The sequence below is a fragment of the Carassius auratus genome, chromosome 17, assembly GCF_003368295.1.
Source record: "Carassius auratus strain Wakin chromosome 17, ASM336829v1, whole genome shotgun sequence".
Lineage (NCBI taxonomy): Eukaryota > Metazoa > Chordata > Actinopteri > Cypriniformes > Cyprinidae > Carassius > Carassius auratus.
Genome location: NC_039259.1, coordinates 24,284,407 through 24,311,319, shown reverse-complemented (window position 1 = coordinate 24,311,319; position 26,913 = coordinate 24,284,407). Strand labels below are relative to the sequence as shown.

Here is a 26,913-nt window from a genome sequence, read left to right as displayed (position 1 = left end):
TTTATTATGTCATATTAAATTTTGTCTGTTTTATTCAAAAATATGTATTTTTACAACATTTTAATACATTTTAATGAAGGAAAATTACATTTTTGGTGCTGACAAATGTGCGACATGATGCTAACACTTGTTTAATTGTGCTAAATATTAACTTAATATTACAACTATTTTATTTAAGAATATATTTTTTGTAATTAAAATAATTTATCAAATCTAAAAATGTATGGAGAATCTCTAGGATATTGTATTACGTAATTGTTTTTACGTTAATGTTTTTTTTTTAGCAACACATTGTTAGTGCGGTTTTTTATGTATTGCTGTATTTTCTTTTCATAAATGTTAAAATGACGCAGTGATATTTATGATGCAATTTGCAATTTCTTAAATTATATTGTCATCAGTAGTTTTATTAATAAATACTGTTTGGAAGTCAAGTCTTCCATGCACTTTGTTTTGACATGGATTTGTTGTGTAGAACATTTCCAATCCTTCACTTAAGGGCTTCTGTGAGTATTATGATGCTGACTTAAAACGCCAATAACTTCCTGAAGTATGTTTTATATTTTGTGCCTTGCCTCTTTTGTTTTCACAAATATATTGCCATTTGATCAATACTGTAGATTAGATTTATTTTAAGGGCCTGAAGAAACCTTTCTCTAATGCTACTTAGTGGTTCCTCATGTGGTTACAGACTTTCATTATCTTTTTTTTTCTTTCCTAAAATAACTAATCCTTTTATTTGGTGGTCCATTAGTTCTCTCTCCTCCCCCTCTCTTTCTCCTGATCCAGTAAAGTCCTGAATGTTAACCGTAGAGTCGGTATCGGACTCCTCGGCTTGGCTTTGAATCAAACATCGTTTTAATCCTTTTAAGCTTCTCGTCGTAATGATTTATTTTGCAGTAAAAAACCCATAATGATCCTTTGAATTTTAATGATGAGCTGCCTGCTCAAGGATTCATTGTTTTGACTCCTTGGCCCTTACCTTTGCATGGAAACATGTCTTAAGGGAGGTGCTGTCGAATTCGATGGCCTCCTGTGCCTCTCTCCAGCTCGCCGGCCTCATCAAGGGCTGACGCCCACCACCGCGGCTCCAAGCATCCCCTCGCACCTGATAGAAACGGGACGCCTGGCGTTCAGGAATCAAAAGCCCTCTCCAGGAGAGGAGAGATGAGGGAAACACAACAGACAGCGGTGAAAAGGAGATGTTAAGTCCCCGCATTAGGCGCCAGGGATTAGCACCATAAATTAAAGAGCTCTTTCTATAAAACTGTCACTTCGTATGAGATGTGAGGGGTGTCAATACATTCGGCCAACCTTTCCCGGTGAGGCTCAGTGTGAGTGCTGATGAGTTAGACCACCTCCCCCCTCTTAGAAAGGTGGCGCAGTCCTTAGTGGGGGCACGTTGACGTTAAATGGATTTGAAAAGAAAGAAAGAAAGATGGAGAGGCATCCATTTCTATCTCACAGGAGTGTCAGTGCTGCGCTGACCCGGAGGAGCCCGTTTCAAGAGGCTAACGGCTAATGCTTGTCAACAAAACCACTCCATCTGATCTGAAGAACATGGGGGGCGAGTCTCATAAAACCTTTCAAGTTTCAAAAAAGCACAGAACAGAAAATTTTATTTTTATTTGTTTGTTTAAACGGAATGAGTGCCTTGATGAGTTGTATTTCCTGTGTTGACATTTTTTGTTTGAAATAGCATTGTAACTGAAATAATAATGTTAATAATTATAAATAATTTGGGCATGTTGAACTTTTTAAAATTCAGGTAGCCTTTAGTTTGCATATATATATATATATATATATATATTTCTTTTTATTTCTTTTTATTTTTTTATAACTACATTATATAATTGTTCTTTTGATTTTTGACACTTTTTGTGAGATTCACCCAAGTCCAGGCATCAATCTTCAAAAGAGTTCATGTTTTAGAGGAAAGCATGTACAATAGTTCTGCTCACGAACCAAAGCGAGCAGGAGAAAATGATGCTGACAGAACAATATCCCATGATGCACGTTTGCTAAATGGATCTTAGATTTTTTTTTTCTCCTACTTGTTTTTCGTTATTCGTTGTTAATGTTGTTTGGCTGCCCTGAGAGCTTGTTTTACAAGCATTTAGATTTATGTTAGTTGGGGGAAGAAAATAGAGTACGAAAAACAATACGGTATGCAAGAATACAGAAAGATGCTGTTTAACTCACAAACAGCATATTGAGTTTTAATATCAGTCGAAGAACGCAGCGCCTGAGGGAGTCTGCACACTTCCGCCGCACACGTCTGACTGTTTCTAATTTGCTGTCTTTGCCGTTTTGTTCTGATCAATGTCTTGCGTACAAACACGGCTCAAATTTTCACGTACTCCCCAATGTCGTTTTGTTTAATCAGTGCCTGCTTGGAAATGCTAATTCGCAGCTCTATCCTTGTTGAAATTTCATAAGTGCTTGCATTCGATAGCACATTCCTGTTTCTTTTGTGTCTGCGCTGAATTGAAATAAAAAGGAAATGTTGATTTTTCTCTTGCACCCTTCTTTGATCGTTATTTGTGTAATCTCATTCATAGTCTTTTTCTTCAGGGACAACAGGACCGCTTTAAAAAGCGAGAGGGGGAAAAAGGTGCTAATTTGACATAACTGTCAAAGCGCTCAAAAGCAGTGTGAATTCCAAACAATTTTCAGACTAATGTTTCTAAACATGCGGCCCTCCTGCTGTGGCGCAAATCTAAGCAAAGCTCAGGCGCTAATATGTTTGTTTGTGTGAGTGTGGTGATGCGCTGCTATTATGAGTGTGTCCGGATATAGTGTAAAAGTGTATGCACATATGTCCCATCATCCCTGTGCTGTTAAAAAATATTGAATGTTCTTCACTGTTAAGCTGACGGAAGCGTTGAGCAAGAGGGAGGTGAAGTCATGTTTAATTAAGACATTCTGCCCACGAGCCGTCACTCAGAGCGCAGGTTAAAGATCCCTCGTGCTCCCCGACTCAGTTCACACTTCACATACCCACGACGCACTGCGCCTCGGTGCACTGTAATTACCTCCGCTTGTCAAATATTCACTCTGTGAAATATGTCCGTACACTGTCTCTCCAGACCTCACCTGAGCTAGAGAAGCTGTGAACTTCTTTCTGCCTGTCTCATTCTTCTTCTTTTCATTCAGCCTATCAGAGTTTGAGGCGGAGTACCAGGAGCTCTGGGATTGGCTGATGGACATGGAATCCATAGTGACGGACAGCCATGATCTGATGATGTCAGAGGAACAGCAGCATCACCTGTATAAGGTAAATGGGTTCTTGTGCATTTAAAGTGGTAACACTTTAGAATAAGGTTCCATTAGTTAATGTTAGTTAATGTATTAATTAACATGAACAAACAATGAATAATACATTTATTACTGTATTTATTCATCTTTGTTAATGTTAGTTAATGAAATTACAGTTATTCATTGTTATTCATGGTAATTCACAGTGCATTAACTAATGTTAACAAGCACAACTTTTGATTTAAATAATGCATTAGTAAATGTTGAAATTAACATGAACTAAGACTTATAAATGCTGTAGAAGGATTGTTCTTGCTTAGTTCATGTTAACGAAAGTAGTTAACTAACATTAACTAATGGAACCTTATTCTAAAGTGTTACCTTTAAAGTTGCTAGCTACAATTGATATATACATGCTAGCATATTGCATCTGTGCACAACCTGAAGCAGATTTTGAAAAGGCAACAAATTAAAGGAATAGTTTCATTTCAGAATTCATTATAGACCCATTTTTCTTCAATGCAGCAGAAAAGAAGCTATTTTGATCTTTTCATAATAGGGACCAGAGCATTCAAGCTTCAAAAATGTAAAACAGCACATTCAAATATATCATGAAGGTATGCTATAAATGATTTTTAATGGTTGTAAAACGATAACGATAAACAAGAATATAATGAAAACCAAGTTATATTTTTGTCGAGTGTAAAGGCCATTTCACCTCAGACTGAAAGAAGTTCCTTTGCTTCTGCACGTCACGAACAATTGTGTCAGTGAATAAATGGGAAAACTTGCATTACCCCCAATACTGCTGCTTATTGTAGTTTTTTTGGGGCCTTGTTTCACTTTATGAGAAAGATTACTGTATGCTGAGAAAAACTGTTCAGCAGAGGAAAGTAAGTCATATTGAATTGGAACAACATGAGGGTGAGTAAATGATGACAATTTAAATTTTTGGGTGAACTATTCCTAATTTTAGTGTAAATGGCCAGTGGGATGTTGTGTCTCAGTGGTTAAACATCTGTGTTGGTAATTCAGTGGTTGTAAATTCAATCCCACAATCCAGTAGTTTCATCAAAATTAGTTGCATCATTCATTATTAATTGTAGCACAGTTGTACAGTTATACTGTTATCTGAATATGGGAACAAGCCCAAATTGGACAAATTTGGAACTTTAATGTGTGTATTATATATATATATATATATATATATATATATATATATATATATATATATATATATATATATATATATATATATAATATAATATATATGGGGAATGCAGCTATATATATATATATATATATATATATATATATATATATATATATATATATATATATATATATATATATATATATATATATATAGCTGCATTCCCCATTATTGTAAAGATTGTTTTAAGCAAAATAACTTTTTTTTATTTGTGTTTAACAGAAGAAAGGTTTGGAGAGTACTATAAAAGATTGTCAGGACATGTCAGACAGTTCTTAGTAATTAACCCATCATGAAATCATAAAAACATAAAGAGTGTTCTGATTGGCTGATTGTTCTCATTTTTTGCCATTCAATGTGGACAGCGTGCTTCTCCCTGTTCACTTAGCTCCAGGGAGACTGTCCCTAATGTACTGTTAGTCACTTTAAATAAGAAACTGTCTGCTAAATCGTGTATAATTGTAATTTTTTCTTTCTTATCTTAAACTGGAAGCATATAATGCAGAATGTTAAATGATAGATTTATCAGTAATATTTCAAATGAGCCTTGACTTTTGATTCTCTTAAACCAATTTAGCAAAACCACGGCTGGATATCACAATACCGCGAGCCGGCGATTAGATTGTCTTCCATTTCAATCTCTGTCGTGCCGTCACACGTTCTTCAGCCAGACTCACTCAGTCATTTTAACACATTTCAGTAAAAGATCATTTCAGAGAAATGTGAGAGGGAAAGAGAAAGAGTGCAAAGCAGAGATAGTACCTCACCCTGTTTACAGTCCATGAATTTTTATTAGTCCCAGATAAAGTGGCCTGTATTGTGTTAGGTCAATATGTTTGTTCATGATTAAAACAAACTGATTTTGCTCCTCCGTATTGATTGCGTGCCCTAATAAATATGTACTGGGCCTCCATGTTGGTTATCAGCTTTGTTCGTGGGGTTCTCCTGTGACGCGTTATCAGGCCTCTATGTGAGATTGATTTGGAGAGGGTTACACATGTAGACCGAGCCAGGGCCGGGACGTCCTGCTGTTTCCCCATGCTGGGGGAGTTTATCGTAAAAAAGAGGGGGAGGCAGAAAACCACGCTCGCCGGGAGGCAGGGACCGTAAATCAGCCTCATTTAGGCTTCCTTTACCAGACTGATTCCAACACTTGTCATCCTCCGATTGCTCCGAGCATATGGCATATTTCAAAAGAGCAGATTGTGAATCATAAAGAAATGAAATTAATAACCACCCCCACCCAGCCTCAGACTGGAAACAACCCCTAATGACGAGGGAAATAACGGCACGCCGGCGGCCCCCTCTTCCTCCTCATCCTCCTCCTTCCTCTCCCCTCGAAACCTGCGGAGGTCATGTTCAAGGTCAGAACTAATCTTCCCGCTCATCGGGCGCAATGACCCCGCCATTAGTCATATCTTACAGTAAGAGAGAACTGAGGAAAGATCAGCCTGTTTTCTGCTCGCTCTTAGTCTTTGAGTATGTTCAGCATACTACTGTACTGTTTAATACTGTACTGATATATTATATCCATTTGTATAGAATAGAATACATTATTAAGTTTTTGTAGCACAATTTACTGTATGCTAATTTTATTGTGAAGTTGAAAAATAAGCCATACTGTAATAATAATAATAATAATTCATTACATTTATATAGTGCTTTTCTATGCATTCAGAGTGCTTTACATAGTCAGGGGGTATCTCCTCATCCACCACCAGTAAATCATTTTTTTTTTTTTTAATAAAAGGAGATTAAAAATCCAGATTAATTTATGAATTGATGGCAATCACTAAATTAAACATGCAATATACTGTAGATGGTAATTTGGCAACAGTGTAACATTCTGATGTTTGCTTTTTTTTAATTTTGTTTAATTCTCCTTACTGTTTACATAGCAGTAGTAGGTCATATGCTGATCTTGCTCAGTATGCAGTAAGCAGTACAGTAGTATTTGTGTCTGTACATAACCTTCAAAATGAAATCGACTGACCATTCATCTCAGAGATCGCTGACTGTCACAAGAAATCAGTTTGACCAGAATAGCCTCCATGTCATCTCTTCCTTTCATAAAACAACCATTGATGTGTTTTTAGCACTTTCAACCAATTAACCTGTAGATTCTCATCTTTTGTTTGCTGCGTGTCGATCAGACGTTAGCTTGTTAACCGCTGCTGCGCTCGAAGCGTTGGTTTGTGTATACAGCACCTTTAGCACGCACTGACAAGCAGAATAGATCTTAGTCTAATCTAACACGCGCTAATGCGCTCGCTGATCAAAGCTTAGCTCAGCCAAACCTTCCATGTTCTCTTGTGCTGCTGCTGCCCTGAAGATGTACTCCTTTCGCACTGGTTTGTTCGTTCAAGCTGTACCTTCGAGTGCTGAGGTTTATGAGGCATTGTTATCTGTCTTTATGCATGTGAAATCAAAAGATCTGATCATCTCGCTTTTCCCAGATGCAGCCTTAAAAGGTTTTTTTCTCACAAGAGCCGTTTGTTCAAAGCTGCAGGATCTGACAGAACATGTAAAATGCAACTTCATTTGCTGTTTGGATTCTCAACTCTTCAACTGATCAAGAGTGTTTTAATGGCTCAAATTTATGTAATAAATTAAATTGTATTTATAATGTAGTTTTATCATGTTAATCAATGAAATGCATTATGTTTTTATTATAAGACCCATGATAACAACACAATACAGTGATCATATTTGAATAAATAACTTGAAAATATCATGTTATATATTAATCACTTATTACAATGTCATTAATTTATGATGAATAACTTAACAATAAATACAGCCGTGCATATATTACCATTTTATTTGTTAAAATATATACAAAAAGACTATTAAAAATAGATTTATTTTGTCATATTTATTTATTTATTTTTAGCATATAGAAAACAAAGCCTTTTTTGAATTTTAATGAAGACATATTAAGCAATATCATTTCTTATTATTTATATTTTTTTCACCTTCTGATCCAAACATGTTGCCAGGTTTCGCGAGATTCACCCAAATGCCGTTCGGTTTCTTTTGGTGCGAATGTCAAGAATTCTGCTCGATTTATGTTGTTCTTTTGTGATAAAGTGCAGGGATGTTTGTTGATGTGTTGCTCTGTGTCAGGAGTGTGAAGGCAGTAGAGCAGGCATCTGTGTGTGTGTGTGTGTGTGTGTGTGTGTGGAGCGACAGAGGATGTGTGTGAGTGTGACACATTGCTGCTTTATAGAGCCGGAGCAGGTGGTATTTAATGGGAATCACAACATCACAGCGCCTTCTCCTGTGTGTCTCTCCCTCATCCCTCCCTCTCTCGCTTTCCCTCTTTCTCCTTTGTCTCTCTCTCTGTCTTTAATTTTCTCTCTCACACACTCCAGAGCTCTATTCCAAAACCTAGTTAGCTACTTTCCTGTATACACTGTCTACATAGTCTGCTGCCGTCCAATGCATGATTTACTTCAGTGCTTCCCAACTGGTTTTGCTTCAGGACTCATCGGCCACCAAAACAGTACTGAAATAGTTTATTGAACAAGAGGGAAAAAGTCATTCAGTGTTATTTTAGTTTTATTAATATACTGGTATTATAGTATTTATTAATATTTGCTTTAATATTTTATATTTTTTGTTTTAGTGATTTTATTTTTTTCATTTTCACTAGTTTCTGTTATTCTGAATATACAAAATATTTCTATATAGATTTATTTTTACTTTACTTTTAGTCATTTTAGTACTTCAGTAAATGTAAGTCAGTTAGTTTCTAAGGCAACAACATCCATCTAATATTTAATTTAATTTAATTTCCTGAAATTCCTTCCTCCCTCATATTCTATCTTTTTTTGTCCTATTTTCTCTTCCCTGCTTCTTTACTTAAGTTTTTCATGTAGTATATATGTATATATATTTTTTTATCATTTCAATGTTAATAATTATATAAATAATTTTAATATATATATATATATATATATATATATATATATATATATATATATATATATATATATATATATATACGTAAGTAAAGTTTTTCATGTAGTATATATATTTTTTTTATAATTTCAATGTTAATAATTATATAAATAATTTTAATATTATATATATATATATATATATATATATATATATATATATATATATATATATATATATATATATACATAATATTTATATTATATATATATAATATTTATATTTAGGTTTATTTCAGTTGCATAATTTTTTTTAGATAGCAATAACAACACAATCAAAAACTAAAACTTATTATTATTGTTATTATTATTATTACTATTATTATTATCATTAACTGCAATGGCAAATTCACAGTTATGTACTAACTTCCAATAGAGTTTGACATTAGTATGTTTCTAAGCTAATGATGTGATCATGGCATTCCTTAGTTTTTCGGAACACAGCAACTTCCACACAAATACACCAAAGAAATAAGCATTTACCCCATTATGACGGTAAATGTGCTGAATATGGTGGCGATACTGTTGGGTGCACCTGAATGCGTCATTACCCACAGACGCACACACAGCATTTTCACACCACACTATACACAAAGCAGTAGCCTCAGTAAGTATGTGCTAATGTAGGTAATCACTAATGGACATTTGCTAAATTTGATTGTATTGTGCTTGTTTATCTTGTACTCTTGCATTTCAGCTGTGCTCTGGTTTCTGTTTTTGGTTGGTATGTTTTCTATAGGGTAAACATACTCTCTTGGATAGCGAGTGAAAAGCTTTTGAATAGATTCATATATATATATTTCAGTGACACCTGTTTTGAAAACACTGTTGCAGAGTGCAGGAAAGTAAAAAAGTTTGGCCTCAGTTAGATTATTATTATTTAATTTCTTCAAAGAAATTTATGCTTTTATTGAGAAAGAATGTTTATAATGTTACAAAAGGTTTCTATTTGAAAAAGTCTATATTTCATTTGTGAGTTATTAAATAATAAAAATATATAATGTTTTGCTGGGTCATGTGTCTGGTGGATCATGTTACTCTGAAGACTGGGGTATTCATATAAAATCAAATTTGTAAATTGTAAAATTATTTTACAATATTACTGTATTTTGTAAAATAAATGCATCATTTGTGAGCTTAAGGGAATCTTAATTATTCCGAACATTTAATAGGTAAATAGAGTACATGCAACAGTTTGCACAGCTTTAGCAGGTTAAAAAAGTAAAGGCCAAAAAGTCACAGATTCGGGAGACAGAGAGAGAGAGAGAAAGCTTGAGATGTTGGCAGACGTCTGGTAGATTTGAGCAGGAGTTTAGCTGGAGATGAGAGGTGTCATTGATGTTTAGTTATCAGTGTATTGATAAGTGAGAGATGGCTGACCCAGCACACACTGATCTCCTCTCACCTTCTCATCCAATATCCATCGCTCTCACATCCAGCCAGAGCCAGTGTGTGTGTGTGTGTGTGTGTGTGTGTGTGTGCCAGGATCCCCACACAAAGAGCCTAGTGTTGAAGCTCTCTCTGTCTCTCTCTCTTTCTTTCTCTTCCTGCCTCTCTCTGGGGTACAACCTTTATTTCTGGCTTTTTATTATTTTTCCTTCTTTTGTTATACTAATTTCCCTTTCTTGCATCCTTCTTATTCTTTCTTCATCCTGTTTCCTCTTCCTTCCTTCCTTCCTTCCTTTTTTCCCCATTCCTTATGTCTTTCCTTGTTGTTTTACCTTTCTTTCTTATTCATTTCTTTCCATCTCCTTCCTCACTTATTTGGCTTTATCTATTTTCCCTCCTTCCTTTTGCACATTCTCCTTTTTTTCATCTAATGTTCGATTTCTATCCTTCCCTTCTTCCATTTATTCTCTCTTCTTGCCCTGTTTTTCCTTCCTCCTCCTTATTTTTTCTCTCTTATCCTGTTCCCTTTTATTTATTTCCTTCCTGCCTTTCTATTTTTCTTTCTTTGTTTTTTTTTAATAGTTGCTGTTTTCTCTTTCTTCCCTTCATTTATTTTTATTTTTTATCTTTGTTATATTCCTCCTTTTTTCCTTCCTTCTTTCTGTCCTTCCTTCTTTCTTTCTGCTCTTATTCTCTTTTTGTCTTGCATTCATTTACTTCTTTTATTCCTTCTTTTATCCATCCATCCTTCCTTCCTTCCTGCCTTCTTTCCTGTTTTCCCTTTCTCCCTATTTCCTTATTTTCCTTGTTCCTTTTTCTTTCCTTTTTTTCTTTCCTCATTCTTTTCATCCACCCTTTCTTTCTTTCTTTCTTTCTTTCTTTCTTTCTTTCTTTCTTTCTTTCTTTCTTTCTTTCTTTCTTTCTCTCCCTCTCTCCATCGCTCTCTCTTCCCATGTGTGTGTGTGTGTGTGTATGCACCAGATGGCTGCTCGTGATGCGAACGAGCATTAAAAAAGCGAGAGACATTCCACAGGGGAGAGATGCAACAAGGCTGCTAGTTGTTGGATGCGGACTCAGAGATCAAGTTGTGCCCCCGGTCTAAGAGCTGTTGGGAGATCAGTGCCCACCCCTCCCTCTCTGACAATCAACATTAGACCAGAATAAAACCCGCCGCTCCCTCCTCCGTGTCTGTTAGAGAGACTCGTTCTGACCAGATTTATGCGCAACATGACGCGGAGCCGCAAGACGCCTGTGAAAAGGGAAATGCGGTTTGTCAGGAGAGACAGCCATACAGTCCTCACACCCCATGAATAATTGAGAGGAGGGATAGAGGAGAAGGAAGAGACACCTGGAGAAAGAAAGAGGGAGAAACGGAGGGATGACAGGAGGTGTAGGAACAGTTGAAGAGACACATCAGAGAGACAGCGAGTGAGAGGGATATAGACAGGGACAGACAGGGAAAAAGAGAATGAGAGAGGAAGACACACACTACTCGAGCCGTCTGAAGGAGCCGCTTTCTCCAGCATGACTTTACCAGGGTTGTGTAATAAATAATGTGCCAGAACTGTGGCTCTCACCCTTTACAAGGTCTCACGTTTCTCAACCCTTCAGATCTGGGCTGCACTGTGTTTGTTTGTGTTTTTCTCTGATATCATGAGTGAAAGATACCAGGTAATGGAGCGGCTGGTGATCGATTATTCTTTACAAATCTTGACTCAAATGACTAAAACTCTTCCATGTTTAAACCTGGTGAGCTGTTGGAGAAGTGGCCTGGTGGGCAGCAGAGGTTGTGCAGTAAATAATCATCATCCATCACTTTGACGGACCGGGATGTAAATTTACCATTATGCTCTATTTTTATCTCTTTGTAAATATTGTAACAGTTGTTATTTTTTAAAGCAACGTTGATATCACAAGAATGTATTAAGCGCTTTGTAGCGAGTTTTTGACACTGCAGTGTTGCAGTCTGGTCATCCGATTTAATGAACAATATTCCATGAATCATTCCACTGGACTAGACTTGGAATCTTGAAAGAAGTCTCTCTTATGCTATATTTATTCGATGCAAAATGCAGTTAAAACAATAATTTTGTGAAATATTACAATTTAAAATAACTGCTTTCTCTGTCATGAGCCTGATATGCTGATTTGATGCTCCAGAAACATTTCCTATTATTATCAATGTTGAAAACCATTATGCTGCTTAATATTTCTGTGGAAACCATGCTACAATTTTTTTCCCCCCAGAATTATTTGAGAAAGGAAAAGTTAAAAAGAAAACCATTTATTTGGAATATACATCTTTATATATATAACTTCTCACTGATGTTTCAATAGTAGTTTATATGTATATACATATTTAAATGTATTTATTAATTTAATTTATTTATTTATTTTTACCCCCAAAATTCCATCAGTGCATTTTTTTTAAGAATTCCAAACAGTTAAGTTATCACAACTACAACTACTTTGTAGCAATGTGAATGAAATTTGAGAAATATGAGTTTTTTTAGTAAATGCAACATTCAGAAATGTGGCTTACGTGCTCCAGAACTTCAGAAATATAGAGCATTTCCCATGCATTGCATTTATTATTTTTTGCAACTTGTATGGAAGAAAGCAGCATGAGCGTTCTGCTAGATAACACAAAAACCTGTGGGTGACTCATCAGTAAACAGACAAATTTAGAATTCTGTGTGAACTTTCTCTTTAACTCAGGTCAGGGAAGCGCTCAGTGCAGATCTCTGTCCATTGTTCCCAGCTTGCATCTTTAAACTCCTCTCAGATGGATTACATATCCATGAATATTCAGGTTTTTTGTGTTTTGTGACTGGCTGGCATGTGATGTGGGCTAGTTGTGTCCCCCTACGGTGGCTCTCAATGTTTCTACTCAGATGCTTCCTCATGTGGCATGCTTGAAGGGAATTATGGGAGAGCGTGTGGTGTTTTGTGAGCAGGTTTGTTATCTCCGTGTGTGTTAGTTGTTATGGTGGTGCCGGCTGGGGCCCGTGGCTCTTTCTGCAGGACGCGGACTAATTAAAGCGCTAATGCAGGACACCCCATTGATAGACACTCATTCAACACGGCCACACACACACACCTGCTTTATCTGCCTGCCTCGAAAACTTCATTACTTAGACATGCACACACACACATATATAGACATTAAATTAGCATATATTGAAGAGTTTTTGTTTTGTATTTTTTTAGTATTTGTACTGAAAGTTAGCTTGGTAAACCACTTCAAGCAGTAAACCACATCTGCTTATGTCTGTCCTGTCTATCTTTTGCAATTTATGAGTACGAAAAATGTGAAATAAGAAGCTGATAGACAGCAGTGTTTTTGCCAGCATTTGTATGAGAACTGGCAGGCTTGAAGTCAACCAGCTGGTCAAATATATGTTTGAATCCCAAAGATGTGCTGCTCTGAAAGAGTACAGGCTTCTTAAATCAACTCCGGGTTGAACACATGCCCCAAATCCCCCGAATAACTCAATGCATTTAGATGCTCGCACCACTAGATGGCACTACAGCATCCGGAGCCTATTAAGAACAGAGGAGTTTATGAAAATTAAACACACACGCACACTTTCAGACGCTGGCATGTACTTGCAAACACTCTCAAACATGCTCCTGCTTGAGTTTGTGTCCTGTATATAGATGAGGAGAATTGTTCCAAATATATTCAGATTGTGCTTTGTCAATTTCCCTCAGAAAATAGCCACATTTGTTAGTGTTTCGCTAAATAAATGCTGCATTAGTTTTGGGCTGTGCTGTTGTGGAGAGAGAGGGATCAGACCCTTGAGATGGTGCAAGGAGATGAATATTTTGTTGTCAGCAGTTCGGATGGAGTCCTGTTGTACCCCATGCATTATTCACTAATACAAATATGCCATATCATTTACAAGCATGTGTGCCGGGGTGAAATTCACAGCTGGGAATTAGTTCTGAGATTAATTAACAAAGCAAAGCTCCTCGTTTTCTGTCTTACTCTCGTCCTTGCGCTCAATGCGAAATGATACGGCTCAGATAATGAGTTCTGCTTCTGATTGTCCGTGTACAGTGAATTCCTTTAATCAATATGAAAAAGAGAAATGAAATCACTGTAGAATATTCATTCTGATTATTATTGCAGTGCATTCATAAATATTAGTTGTTATGCATAGATATGCAGAAATCTACTATGGCACAGTTATTGTGATAAGATGGTGAAAGTTTGTTGCTTTTATATATAATATGGTACTGAATGATTATTTTATTAATATACCATGTTATTTATATGCTACTTCAGGTTAAAATAGTAACTTCAAAGTGTATTACCATGCCATACAATAAGCACCAAAGAGTATGGTACATGCAATGTTTATATATATATATATATATATATATATGTGTGTGTGTGTGTGTGTGTGTGTGTGTGTGTGTGTGTGTGTGTGTGTGTGTGAATATATATATATGTTGCTTAGAAATCATGTGTGATGGTAATACCATATTTAGATATGATAATGCATGGTTTTGGACAAATAAATGTAAACAACATATATATTGTATATATACATACATACATACAATATACATAAAATTTATATAGTATATATATTTAAAGTATTGTCACAGGACAATGTGTAAAAAATAAACAAAAACAAACCTTGATCTTACCATGGTGCCATGTCCAAAAACTATGGTAATGCTGTGGTACTTTTTTAAGGCTGAGAGACTTTTCAAGTTAATTTCAAACCAGTTCTCCAGTATTTGTATGCATGTGTCTGTGTGTTCATGTGTGTCTGTTTGCAGGCTGGAGTTCTTCTGCAACACACTGAAATCTGCCAGTGGCTTATGTCCTTATGTCTGTCACACACACACACATGCAGATACACACACACACACACACACACACACACACTCATCTGCGCTCTCTGGAAGACCATTTTCCAGTAGCTAGGCAGTAGGAAAGCAGTATTAGCATTTTTGCCTTGAAGAACGCACTGTGGGGCTTTGGGAAAGTTTACTCATATGAGTTGAAAGCAGAGAGGGGCAGGAAGGGGGTGGTGCTCTAATTGTGGGCAAATAGTCCCGAGGCATTAAGACTATGGGAGACGAGATGAGAGAGAGAGAGCGAGCGAGCGAGCGTGAGCATGCAGTGATGCAGTGTTTGAAAATAAACTAAAGTATGTCTTTATGTGCGTTTGGCTGTTCCCTTTCGATAGGAGGCATATAATGGCATTTTAATGCAGTGATGTAATGCCGGAGTTGTTCTCCGTGCTGGACGGCTGGCAGAGCACGGTGTTGTTGTCTTTCTTCCCCGTTGTTTCACTGGCGCCGCTCCAGGATGCTGGACGGACTTCCACGGCAACGGACAACACTTCAAAAAAAAAATGCTCTCTCTGTTTCCACTTTATATGCTCTTCTCTTACTGCGGCTTGGCTGGGTCTGTGTGTTTTTCTCCCTCAGTGAGCTCTCAGCGAGAGGGACTCGCTCACAAACACACATAAATATGCTCACGCAGACAGTCACACACAAATATAAACACAAACACGTAGATTGCACATGCTCAGAGGATTGCTGTTTGTTGTGTTCATCTTCTGCACTCCTAAAGACGAAATCAGAAAGTGTTTCCGTGACGGAGTGACTCTATGACTATGATGCTGAAAATTCAGTTTTAGATCTCAGAAATAAATTCCAATTTAAAATATACAGAAATAGAAAATAGTTATTTAAAACTGTAATAATATTTAATAATATTTTTGTTTTAACTGTATTTTCGATCAAATAAATGCAGCTTTGGCAAGCATAAGAAAAAAACATATTATTGACCTCAAACTTAGTACAAATAAACAATAGTATTGTGTCTATAGCCTATATACCTAGATCCATCTGTAAAGGCCCGTTCACACCAAGCACGATAACTATAAAGATAACGATAAAGATATAGTTCTAAAAATCGTTGTCAATATTAAAGAATTGCAGAGTCCACACTACAAATATAACGATAAAGGCACAGAGAAACGATATCGTTGGAATCACTTTCAGAACGATTTTTTTTTTCTGATGAACGATAAAAACATTGCCAACCAATCAGAATCAATCCTGCTGTAATGAGCTTGAGAATTAAAAGCAGCAGACGCGTGTCCGCTTAGAATACACAGACAATATCGTTCGCTGGTGTGGACGCTAATATCGTTATCTTTATAGTTATCGTTCTTGGTGTGAACGGGCCTTTAAGCATAGTGTTCTATTTTAAGCATGTTGTTTGTGTACAAACATCTAATTGACTGACATACAAATTAACTATAATATTATTCTAACATTTGGCAAGTAACACTTTAAAGGCGCAATATGTATTTTTTCTGCTTTAAAAATAGCAGAAATCACTATATGTATGTTATATATATTTTTAAGTTGTGTACTTACATCATCCCGACAGTTTCCACGAACTTTCAAATCCGGAGAAAATTATAGTTTAATTAGAAGACACGGCACGTTTCTTTATTTCTGTTTTGTCGCCCGTCTATGGCGTCATATAAACTTTGACCCCTCTAGTTTATCTAACTTCCTGCGGTACCGCCAAATACAAAGGTGAACAGAAACAAAGACGAGACGAAGAAGAAAAAGTAGTAGCATTGATTGAGACTATTATATTTTATATTTCTATTCGTATTTAAACCTCAATCAATAACTTAGTTATGGATCATGATTATGCTTTGCCTGCACGTTCTGTGAAGCGCAAACGCACGGGTGAAATAAATGACCCGAGATGGTTTTGGGACAAGAGAAGCAACAAGACACGGGTAAATATTGGAGTTGCATTTCCAAGATAGAGAGAGCTTCGTGACAAGCTGAAACTACAGAGCGATGCCGAACTCGCTTGCATTCTGATAAACAGGTATGCATCCATTCAGCTAACTGTATCTATCCGTATATTTTGTGAAATGATGACGTCTTGTGTAAAACACTGACAGACTAGCTCTCATGTAAATCTACATTTGTTCTATATCTAACTGAATAAAGTAGCTTCAAATGCAGTTCTCTAACTTGTTCAATATCATAGTATAACGTAATTATAATTATTAACGAAAGGCGGCCGTGTTTTTTAACATATATTACTACTAGCTAGATGGAATATTGATTTGATAGGGGTGCATGTTATATGCCTGATAGCAGCGTATGAGCGTACCAGCTCTGCTTCGTTTACAGCTGTTACTGGGGAAACCTATATTTCTCACGCTTTATGTCTATGCTTTAAAACATCTCCTGTTGGCAAATGATGTATTGCATTTTCATTAAGTCCGCCTGATTCACGCAGCAAACATTTTGTTTGTTATCAAAAAATATCTACTCTAGAGGGACTTGGCTGTTGTTATCGATTCTATTTGGAAGTCTACCGGAAGTTAAGTTAGGTCCACAAAAGCGCTCATGCTCAGTAACGTTTGTTTATGTTGATGCCGTTGAAACCGTCTATATCTCTCCTTTCGAAAAGACGTGATTGTCAAAATACTAAGTTAGAATGATTGAGGAATGATAGGGAGCGACAGAGCATGTGTTCCAATGAACAACAACTCCCATGAGCCTTACGCTCTTTCCCGATGTCATCAAAATACGTCTTATGTTATTATTTTGATTGAGTGACCCCTGGTGGCCAAAAATTCCATACTACGGGTTTAACAACATATATTCTAAAAGCCTGTTCACACTAAGAACCATAACTAGAAAGATAACTATAACAATACCTTTGTAAGCATCCACACAAATGCACAATGATGTTCTGTTTATTATAAGCTTGCAATGCCGTTTTGTCATCTGAAGCAGGACGGATTCTGTTGATGTGTTTTTGTCATTCATCATCTGAAAAAAAGGGATTCCAATAATATTGTTCCTCTCTGTTATCTTATAGTCGTGGTGTGGACTGTTCTTTTATAATTAGATTTTTTTTTTACTAGTTATCAGCCTGGTGGGCCTTAACTGTTTCATTGTACACATAAACAGACACATCGAGTAGACATACTTGTGATATCAGGAACAAATCCTCAATGCTTGACCTCTGGCTGATGACCCAAGATTGAGAGAACAAGACCACACTCAAAAGAGGTCAGGAAGGAGTCTTGGAGCCTCAGTGATCTGCAGTGGTGAAGCTCTGAGAGAATCTGTCTTGGCTTGTGTGTGTGATGTTCTCTGGCTTCAGCGTTGTGGAAAGCCTTAGGGGATTCCTGTCTCACCTGCTGTTTGGAAAGAGTCTGGAGAAACAGTTGTACGGTCCCCTGAGGAATGGAGAGATGGGGCATTAAACGAGTGTATTCCGTCCATCATTACAGCTCCTGATCTGGCCCTCATGTTCTGCGCTTCCTCCCCCCTCGCTGATTGCAGATGGCATTTCATGGTACACAAGTAGTGATTGATTTTCTTAGCACTAACCAAGGAATAACTCCGATTTTTAAAATATTATTTCTCTATCTTTTTTATTAAATGTTTATAATTTATTATATTCATATTATATTATATATTAAAATGTAAAAATTTGAATTATAATGTGTTCAATGTCAGTATCATTTAAAACTATTTAATTACTTCACTATATTAAACAATTAACAATTAAAAATTAAACAATTTAATAATTTTGTTATATTAAAATATTATAAATGTATTACATTATTATATAAAAAAAATTCACGGTTAGCATAATTTGAAATTAAATTGAATTCTTTGGCTGCATCATTTTTATTATCTATTATATTTATTAGGTTATAAATTCAGATTTTTAGATTATAATTATTATGTATTATATGAATTATCTTAAGATATTCATATTAATTGTATGAACATTTCTTAAATTACAATACAGTTAATCTCTAAAGATTTCATGATCAGTATAATTAAAAATTTAATGTAATTATTTTGGTATATATATTATTAAGAATGTATTATGTTAAATTAATAAAATGTATGAAATTAGAAGGCAGATCTTTGTGAAATTGTGATGGTCAGCATCATTTGAAACCTTTAAATATTTTAAATTCTCATTTATATGACATTATGTATAAGATAATGGTTATTTTGGAGCCTATATTATATTATATTATATTATATTATATTATATTATATTATATTATATTATAATTTTAGCAGTAACTTATTGTGGCTTTGTTTTTACATCTGAGTTTAAATTATTGTGATCTGCTGTGCATGTTCTACATCACTTCCTGTATATGATTAGATCCCTGCAGCATCTCATTTAAAGCTATTCTAATTGTTGTGATTCCCGCCACTCTTACCCTGTTCATTCACATGCTTGTACACATGTGAAGGTGTCCTAATACCCTGTATTTTCCCAGATCCCCTCCCCCAGCCCTTCCCTGGGCCCTCCCTAGACTTCCTTGTGCACTGAGCGCCGAACTCTGCACAATTAACGCGAGAGGACTATGGTGTGTGTGCCCTGCGCTGTACCATTCATCATAAGGCTTTTACATTGACCTTGACACCCACTTCATTAGAATAAAGATTGTCTAGCGTTTAGACTACATTGTTCCTCCTCGCCCAGACCCCATGCAAATTCTGCTCCGGCTCGGGCGCGGCGGGTCTGTCAGAGGTCATCTGCATTAAATGATTGCCACTATTCTCCAACTGCTTCTTTCATTCGGCTCAATTGAAACCCTTCTTCCTGCTTAGGACGGGACCCTGCCGGTGCTGCTGCTCGCCGCACAGGTTTGAACTCATCGCTCCCACCACTACAGCCCCGTATCAGTGCTAGCTGTACCACAGGACACGGGGTATTCCAGTGTCCATTTAGGACTTGCTGTGAAGAAGTTTGGTTGTTGTAGGTCATTGCCAGGGCGTTACTATGCTTGGGCTTTCTTTTTAAATAGTTGAGTGCCTTTTTTTACTCATGAGATAAGATTTTATATCTCAGTTGTTTCTAATAGAAAGCATTGAGCTCTGAACTCTAGTAAGATCCCCACCTACTGTATGTCAGCTATTATCTAATTTTGTGTGTCTCCCTAGATATTGGGAGAAACATCTGAGACGATATTTATATTCTTTGAAGAAAAGTGGATTATTGGTTGGTGGTTGCCTACTAGCTTGTAGTATAAGTAGTAAGTATCTATGATATTCTGGTGTCTGATCATTTTTGTATCTCTTTTTCCTTTAATGCAATGCGTCTAATGAACTCTAGACTTTTCTGTGTCTTTTTTCTATTAGATATTTTGGGGAAAACGTCTGAGATGATATTTGGTTTCCCTGAAGAGAAAGGAGTGGTGCTTTTCCATTCAAAACTTGCTGGGTTGTGTTGTGGTGGGTCATTACCAGTGTTTCGCTACTGTATACTGCTAGCTGTATAACTGGGTCCCTCCTTTAGTATAAATCTATGGGATTTTTTCACTAATGAGCCCTTCGTCTTAGTTGTTTCTTCTAGTCTGGAGATTAAATGGAGGGCTTTTTGGAGGCTTCCTGCTTCTCAGATGTATAGAAAAACACCCCAGTTATCGCTCATGTTTCTCCTCTAGTTTCAGAGAAGATCTCAACAGTTGTCTAATTTGTGTTGATTTCTCCCCAGATGTCTGAAATAAAGCTAACACTTAATGGAGTTTTTTTTTATATAATTAAGTTTCCAGAGCTATGAAAGAGCAACCTCTTTATTTGTTTTTGTGTCGCTCTTATTCTCTCCTTCTGTCTCACAGTGGAGAACTGCAGCATTTATAGTGGAGATGATTTACACTTTCATGGGCTGTTGAGTCAAAGCACTCTCTCTCTCTCTCTTTCTCAGTCCCTGGCTTTGGACCCAAATATATCTCCATTATTATCACATCATTCAAAAGCAGACGGCCAGTCCTGCAAGAAAAAAAAGAAATCAATCCAGAATGAAAAGGCTTATTCTGTACTACAGATATAATTGGAATTAAATTATTAATGAGAGATACTTAAAACAGATTGTTTTATGATTCGCTATTAGTGAATTTGCTATTCATTTTAATATTTGTCATTTGATTTATATGGGGATAATGCGATACAGGCCCCAATTAACAATGCATGGCCTGTGTAATATGATTTTCGGTTAATGCAAATGGAATAAGCTAGAAGAAAGCAAGCGATTCGACTCCTCAAATGTAATTTTCTCGGCCAATTCTGCCAATTTTAAATGACACTGTACATTTTAATTTTCCCTCTCTTCCTTAAAGGTTGCAAATTTATACTCATTGAGCTGAACTGCCATTAATTTGCATGGAAAATTACTTGCGGAGTTGGAATATCTGTCACGTTCACACCTATTTACTTTTAAAAGCTCTGCCGATGGAGCGGGGTAAGAGGTTACGGGGAATTCAGACTCTTTTTCCGAACTAACTTCTGTTTGTAGTTGGTTACAAGTCACTAAATTATGAAGAAAAAAAAATTCTTAATGAGAAAAATCACAATTGAGATCTCTTTAATATCTCAGTTGTTTCTAAGGAAGTTTTGGGTAAAGGGTTAATTCACTTAAAATGTATTTATTAAGTTACTTACCTGAGTCTCTGGCTTTCTGCTGTTAACCATCACAAAAGATATTGACAATCATTGTATGGACAAAAACAGTTACAAATAAAATCTTTTCCACTAAACAAGAAAATTCATACAGGTTTGGAAGGTGAAGAAAATGATGACTTAATGTTCATATATCCCTGAAAGAAACATCACTCCATCAGTCTTGTTGAATTGTTTATAACTGCCTGACCCTTGTGTTGTTTCCAAACCCATATGATTTTTTCCTTGCATGAAACAGTAGATATGTTTTGCATTGTGCATGGGTTGCACTTTTCCATACACTGGAAGTCAGCAGTAATTGTACTTCCAGACTCAAAAGGACAAAAAGGGAAGATTATCAGTCAATAATGTCTGTTTTTAACAAAAAAGTTCCATTTGGTTTGATAAGATGTGGAATAAAGTTAAACAGATGTTTTATGGTGCTTATTTTGTCTTTTTGACATCTTGGCACTCAAAATCTTCACTTTCATTGCATGGAAAACAGTAGCTTGGACATTCTGCTCAAATTCTCCCTTTCGAAAGGGTTTGAGTGTGAATGAATGATGGCAGGCCTTTGATTTTTGGGTGATCTTAAGTCCCTGGAGCTCTGAAAGGGCACCTCTGAGAAGTAAGTTTCCTGTGCTGTGAGCAGCAGTGGCTCTATGAAGTCTGGCACCATCACTTTAGATTACAGCCAGGCTGAGCAGAGCTGAACAGATCTTAGGCCTCTCTCGGCTCTTAAAGCCCAGAGTTCTTGGCTGATTGCATTGTTTCCTATGTTTGTCAAGAGAAGAAAAATGCCATGCTCAGAGTAGAGAGGGATGGGGTGTGAGTATCTTTCCATGAGAACCCCTCCTCCCCGAACTCACAGCTGAGCTCCAGACCCCGGGCCCCGGATAAATAGTGCCTTTGTTCGCCATTCAATGGCATTAGGCATGGGCTTCCTATGGGGGTCACTACCAATCCTTGTGAGGGGACAGAAGGGGAGGCTGAAAAAGAACAACACATATAAACCATGAACTACCAGCAGATCGGAGGGAGAGAAACAGCGATGAACGCAGTTTGACGTTAGGAACCAAAAGTAGTATGTGAACATAAAAGAAACATTGGGGACACTTTTCTCTGTAAAATCCAATAGAAAATTGTAAGAAATTCTCTTGTACATAAATAAACGAATAGTAATAAAGCACAAATCCCCACTCAAATCTCATTATCGTATTGCAAAAATGAAGAATAGTGCAATAGTATTTATAATAGCCAAAAAAAAGCATGTAAAGAAAGGACATAATTACGTTAAATTTGATAATTTTACAAATGTATTTATTGACCTATTTGAAACATTTTTTAAGAATTTGTGTTTTTCACACAGAAAAAAAATAAATAAAATATATGATAAATTGTGATATGTAAAATATATATACATATATGATAAAATATAAATTTAAAAAAAGACTATTATTCTAAATTATACAGTAATGTAGTACATAATAATATGAAGCTTGTATTAATTGATTAATATATTTTCTACTAATTGTGTACATTTATTTTAAATACTCCTTTTATGTATTATGTAATATATAGGCTGGACCTGAATTATGACCTGGTATTTTCTTTGTAAGATTCATCCAAACAGAACATAATCACACAATCAGAGAGAGAGCCCATAAAGGGCTGTTCAGAGCTCTTTCTGTATTAATCTTCAGGGCTAAAGGCCTGGCTGCTCACTCTTACCATCAGCTGGACTGACCAGGCTTTTCTTTGTTCATTGGATTTCTTGAATCCCTCATTACCACTATAGAAATCTGCGTAATGCATCGTTTTTAGCTAGAAGGGGAGGTGAGAGCGAATATTCAGAGTCGTTTTATGCTCCATATTGTTTTGCAGATTGCATGCTATTATGTCAGTGAGAAAGGGAGTCCCACGGGCCGACGTCTATGCGGTATTGTAACTAACTTTTTTTTTTCTAATGCTCAACCTTTTCTTGTTGTCGTGAACGATGCCATTGTCTGTGCAATTTGTTGCCACTCAATGCATTTTGACAAAGTGAAGTGCATTTGGTGAAGGAACCTCCTGCCAGCCGAGGTCTGGAAAGGCCGGTGGAAACTCTCCTGGGTCCCTCGGTGACCCCATCGTGACTGCCCACCTTGTTCTTAACCAGAGAGAAGAGAGCCGAGCGAAAAAAAATAAATAAAAGCGCTTGACTCAATACGAGCCTTCTATACCAGCTGTAAAATGGCTTATTCTTCTAGTCGCCATGGTGACAATTAACAGTGTTTCAAGGACTTTTGTTCCCGGCCGGTTTGAGCAGACCCCCCCTCCCTCCCCCCCGCCCTTCTTTTTCGGCGCAAAGTGATTTTTCACGACGGAGGAAAAGCAGCGTCTATTTTGCATAAACAGTAAGGAATCGCATCCAAATGAAGGCTTTGCGTCTTCTCCTCCTTTTAAAGTAAATATGTAGCTTTTTACTTCCTGGTCTTTCTTTGAGAGCTTGGCTGGCGCTCCTCAGCTGTGCTGGGTTTCCATCAATGGGTCTCTTCTGCGCGGTCTTCCTCCCCTCTCCACTGCTTCCTCTGCGCCTCCCTCCCCGAGCAGCCGTCTAGAGCGAATTACAGACATCAAGGATGCTGGCAAGATATGAAAAGGCCTCAAACTGATTAAGTAATTATCAGTTTTCCCAGCTTCATTCAGCTCTGTATCACGAAAGCATATCAAATTCCATATTTTGTACCTCTGAGTCAATTTGTAACTCATCAGCTCCCAGTGTAGGTTTTCATGTGGCTGATGCATATTCAGTTTTCTTCTCAAATGGATATCTTTCCTTCGTGCTAAACATCTAATACGGCAGCTTCGGCGGATAATCGCGGAAGCCCAGAATGTACTTTTTTTTTTTTTTGCCCTTCGCAGATTCATTTCAGGGCAAAAGAAAGATGTTATTACTTCCCTTTTGATTTAGGGACAGTGCAGAATCCGTCATCGAGATGAAGTCCCGTCGGGAGGCCGAGGGTGTCCTGTGAATTCTCATTTTTACCGCCGCCTGGCTTCTGACGTGTGAACGTTAGCATAAAATGATTTGAATACGCCCCGTCTCTGCCTCAGTTCATGGAGTCTCACTTCTGTTGTCTCAACAAGTTACGGAGCCTAAACAAATTTTTAATTTAATGGATAAGATGAATCTGCGAAACCGCATTAAGTGTGTTCATGTGTGACTGCGTTTTTGCTGACATTTCCAGACTCACGTTCATTAATATGTGAAATAAATTAAACTTGCAAGGGCTTGTTGATATTTCATCTATTTTGCCGCCATCTTTGCTCACTATTACAATGCCTTACTGTTAAATGACTGTTAGTAAAGCTGCCTGTTTTCATCATGGGATCATTATACTAATGTTTAGGACTAGTGATGTCCCTAACTATAAATATTTGACTTCAGCTCATAACTTGTTGAGAAGAGACATGCTTTTTTCCCCCTCTTTTAAATAATCTGAAAGATTTTCATATGGTGGATGATTAAATAGGTTCAGGGCAATTTTCACAAGTTTTTGCTTAATGTTGAGATGTGTTTTAATTGATTTTAAAAAATTGTGATGCATTTTTTGTTATTTTTGTAGATTAAAAATTAGATGCACTTTTTTTAGGAGTAGAAATTGTTAAAATGAGGGAATACTATACAGAATGTATTTACACAATTTTCTCAAAGATATTTTGCCAAAATATAAAAACAATGACTAAAAAAAAAAAAAAAAAAAAAACTGTAAAAATGAAGACTGAGCTTTTTTAATTTAATCAGTGTCACATTCACATAATTCACATGATTTTAGCAAGTTTTACTCTGGATCTGTATGATATTGCCAGTAATATTTTGTATATGTATGTGTGTGTGTGTATAATATATAAATTCAGTGTCAAAATATTGACAGAATATGTAGTAATATGTCAGAATATATGGACAAATTGGACTTTAAAATATAGTGTGACCCAATAATATATATATATTTTTAAAATGAATAAATATAATAAACCAAAAGTACTAAATGTGTTTAGAGAGAGGTGGATGGCTTATTTGGGTTTGATTTGTAAAATGTAGTTTATCTCCTCTACTATAGTGAAGTTTAAGTGTGTGCTGTTGTGCACTGATAACCTGCTTTTAAAAACAAACTTTCATCAGTTTGTGCTCATCAGGGTTAACGGAGCAGTGCCAGAATCACGTATTTCCGTCACACCTCCACCTCTGTGGCATCCTTTGGCCCTGGAATATGTTTTTCTTCACCGTCAATTACACAGTTGACTATAAAGTTTTCGAGCCCGAGCTCCTTGGGTTAAGTATGCAAATCACCCTATCTAGGTTGCAACGGTGAAAGTGACTCAAGGGCCAAAAGTCAGCCATGCACGTAGCTGAGGTTAGCCTGATGCTTCAACTTCTCATCGCTCCGGCATTCTAATTACTCAGGCTATCTTTCCCTCCGTCTGCGTTCTCCATCAATAACCTGCCATTTCTTAAACCAATGAGAGGACTTAAAATCAATATTTGCTGTCAACAAACAAATTGTGTAATCCCCTTTACTTTGAAGAGGAGCGTCTTTAGTTTGGCGGCCACTATTAAAAACTGAAAGGGATGAATGATTTAAAAGGATGTGTGATACCATCTCCATCAAAACAAACGACAGTGAAAAATGAACGCTGGCCGGATGACAGCGAGGAATGGGGGGAAAAACAGCACATTTAAATATTTAAATGTGCATCCGCCATAATGATAAATGACATCCGAAAACTAGAATCAAGTAGCTATTGATGCAGAAAATGAAATGGGGGGAGAGACAGACAGAGAGAGAGAGAGAGAAAGAGAGAAATTAACTGAAAAAAGGTGTCAGATAGCATCACTTTCATCTTTTACTGTATGTTAGTCCAGGTTTCCAACAGACATGTCACAATTCTGCTCAACTAGTGTCGGAGTGACCTAATACAGTCACTATCCCGTTAGACATGAGCTGAAGGGGTGAAAATTGCTATCCTAGATGCCCACTATCCTCCTGAGGTGACAAATGAGAAGTCGCAAGGATTTAGAAGAAAAGAAGTTGAAGTACCAAATCTTAGGATTTGATTTGTGTTACATAACAGTTTTAGATACTATTGAGCTTCCTGGTTTAATTTGATATATAAAACATTTTCTTTTCACCTAAATGTTACAATAAAAAAATCTAATTGCTGAGTGTACCGGAAGACAATTTACTGTGTGCTTATACTGGACCCATATTTTACACAATTCTGAGCTGTTAACCTATATTTAAAATATTTATTCAATATTTTTTACAACTTGTGAGTTGTTTTAAATAGGAAATGTTTTCCACTTGTTTACTTAATTAAAATGTTTACTGTAAAATTAAGGTGGGTATACATTTCAGTAAATTGGATTAAGATTTATTGATATTCACTGCTGTACAATTAATGCTTAAAAGTGCAAATTAATAATTTTATTCAGCAAGGATGCATTAAATTGATAAAAAATAGTGACTGTAAAGGCATTTCTAATGTTACAGGAGCTGAATCCTGAAAAAAACGTATCACTTTCAACAAATGTATCACTTTCAACATTGATAATAATGAGAA

At 36.4% G+C, this 26,913-nt stretch overlaps 1 protein-coding gene across 4 annotated transcripts in view; it reads left to right on the top strand.

The window, feature by feature from the left end:
* akap6 (A kinase (PRKA) anchor protein 6) overlaps positions 1 to 26,913 on the top strand; it is a 121,979-nt gene that overhangs the window by 69,865 nt on the left and 25,201 nt on the right. For all 4 annotated transcript variants that reach the window (XM_026286533.1, XM_026286534.1, XM_026286531.1 and 1 more), the window contains one exon: positions 3,157 to 3,277. In XM_026286533.1, the coding sequence (XP_026142318.1) occupies positions 3,157 to 3,277 (121 nt within the window). The remainder of the gene's footprint in view (positions 1 to 3,156; positions 3,278 to 26,913) is intronic.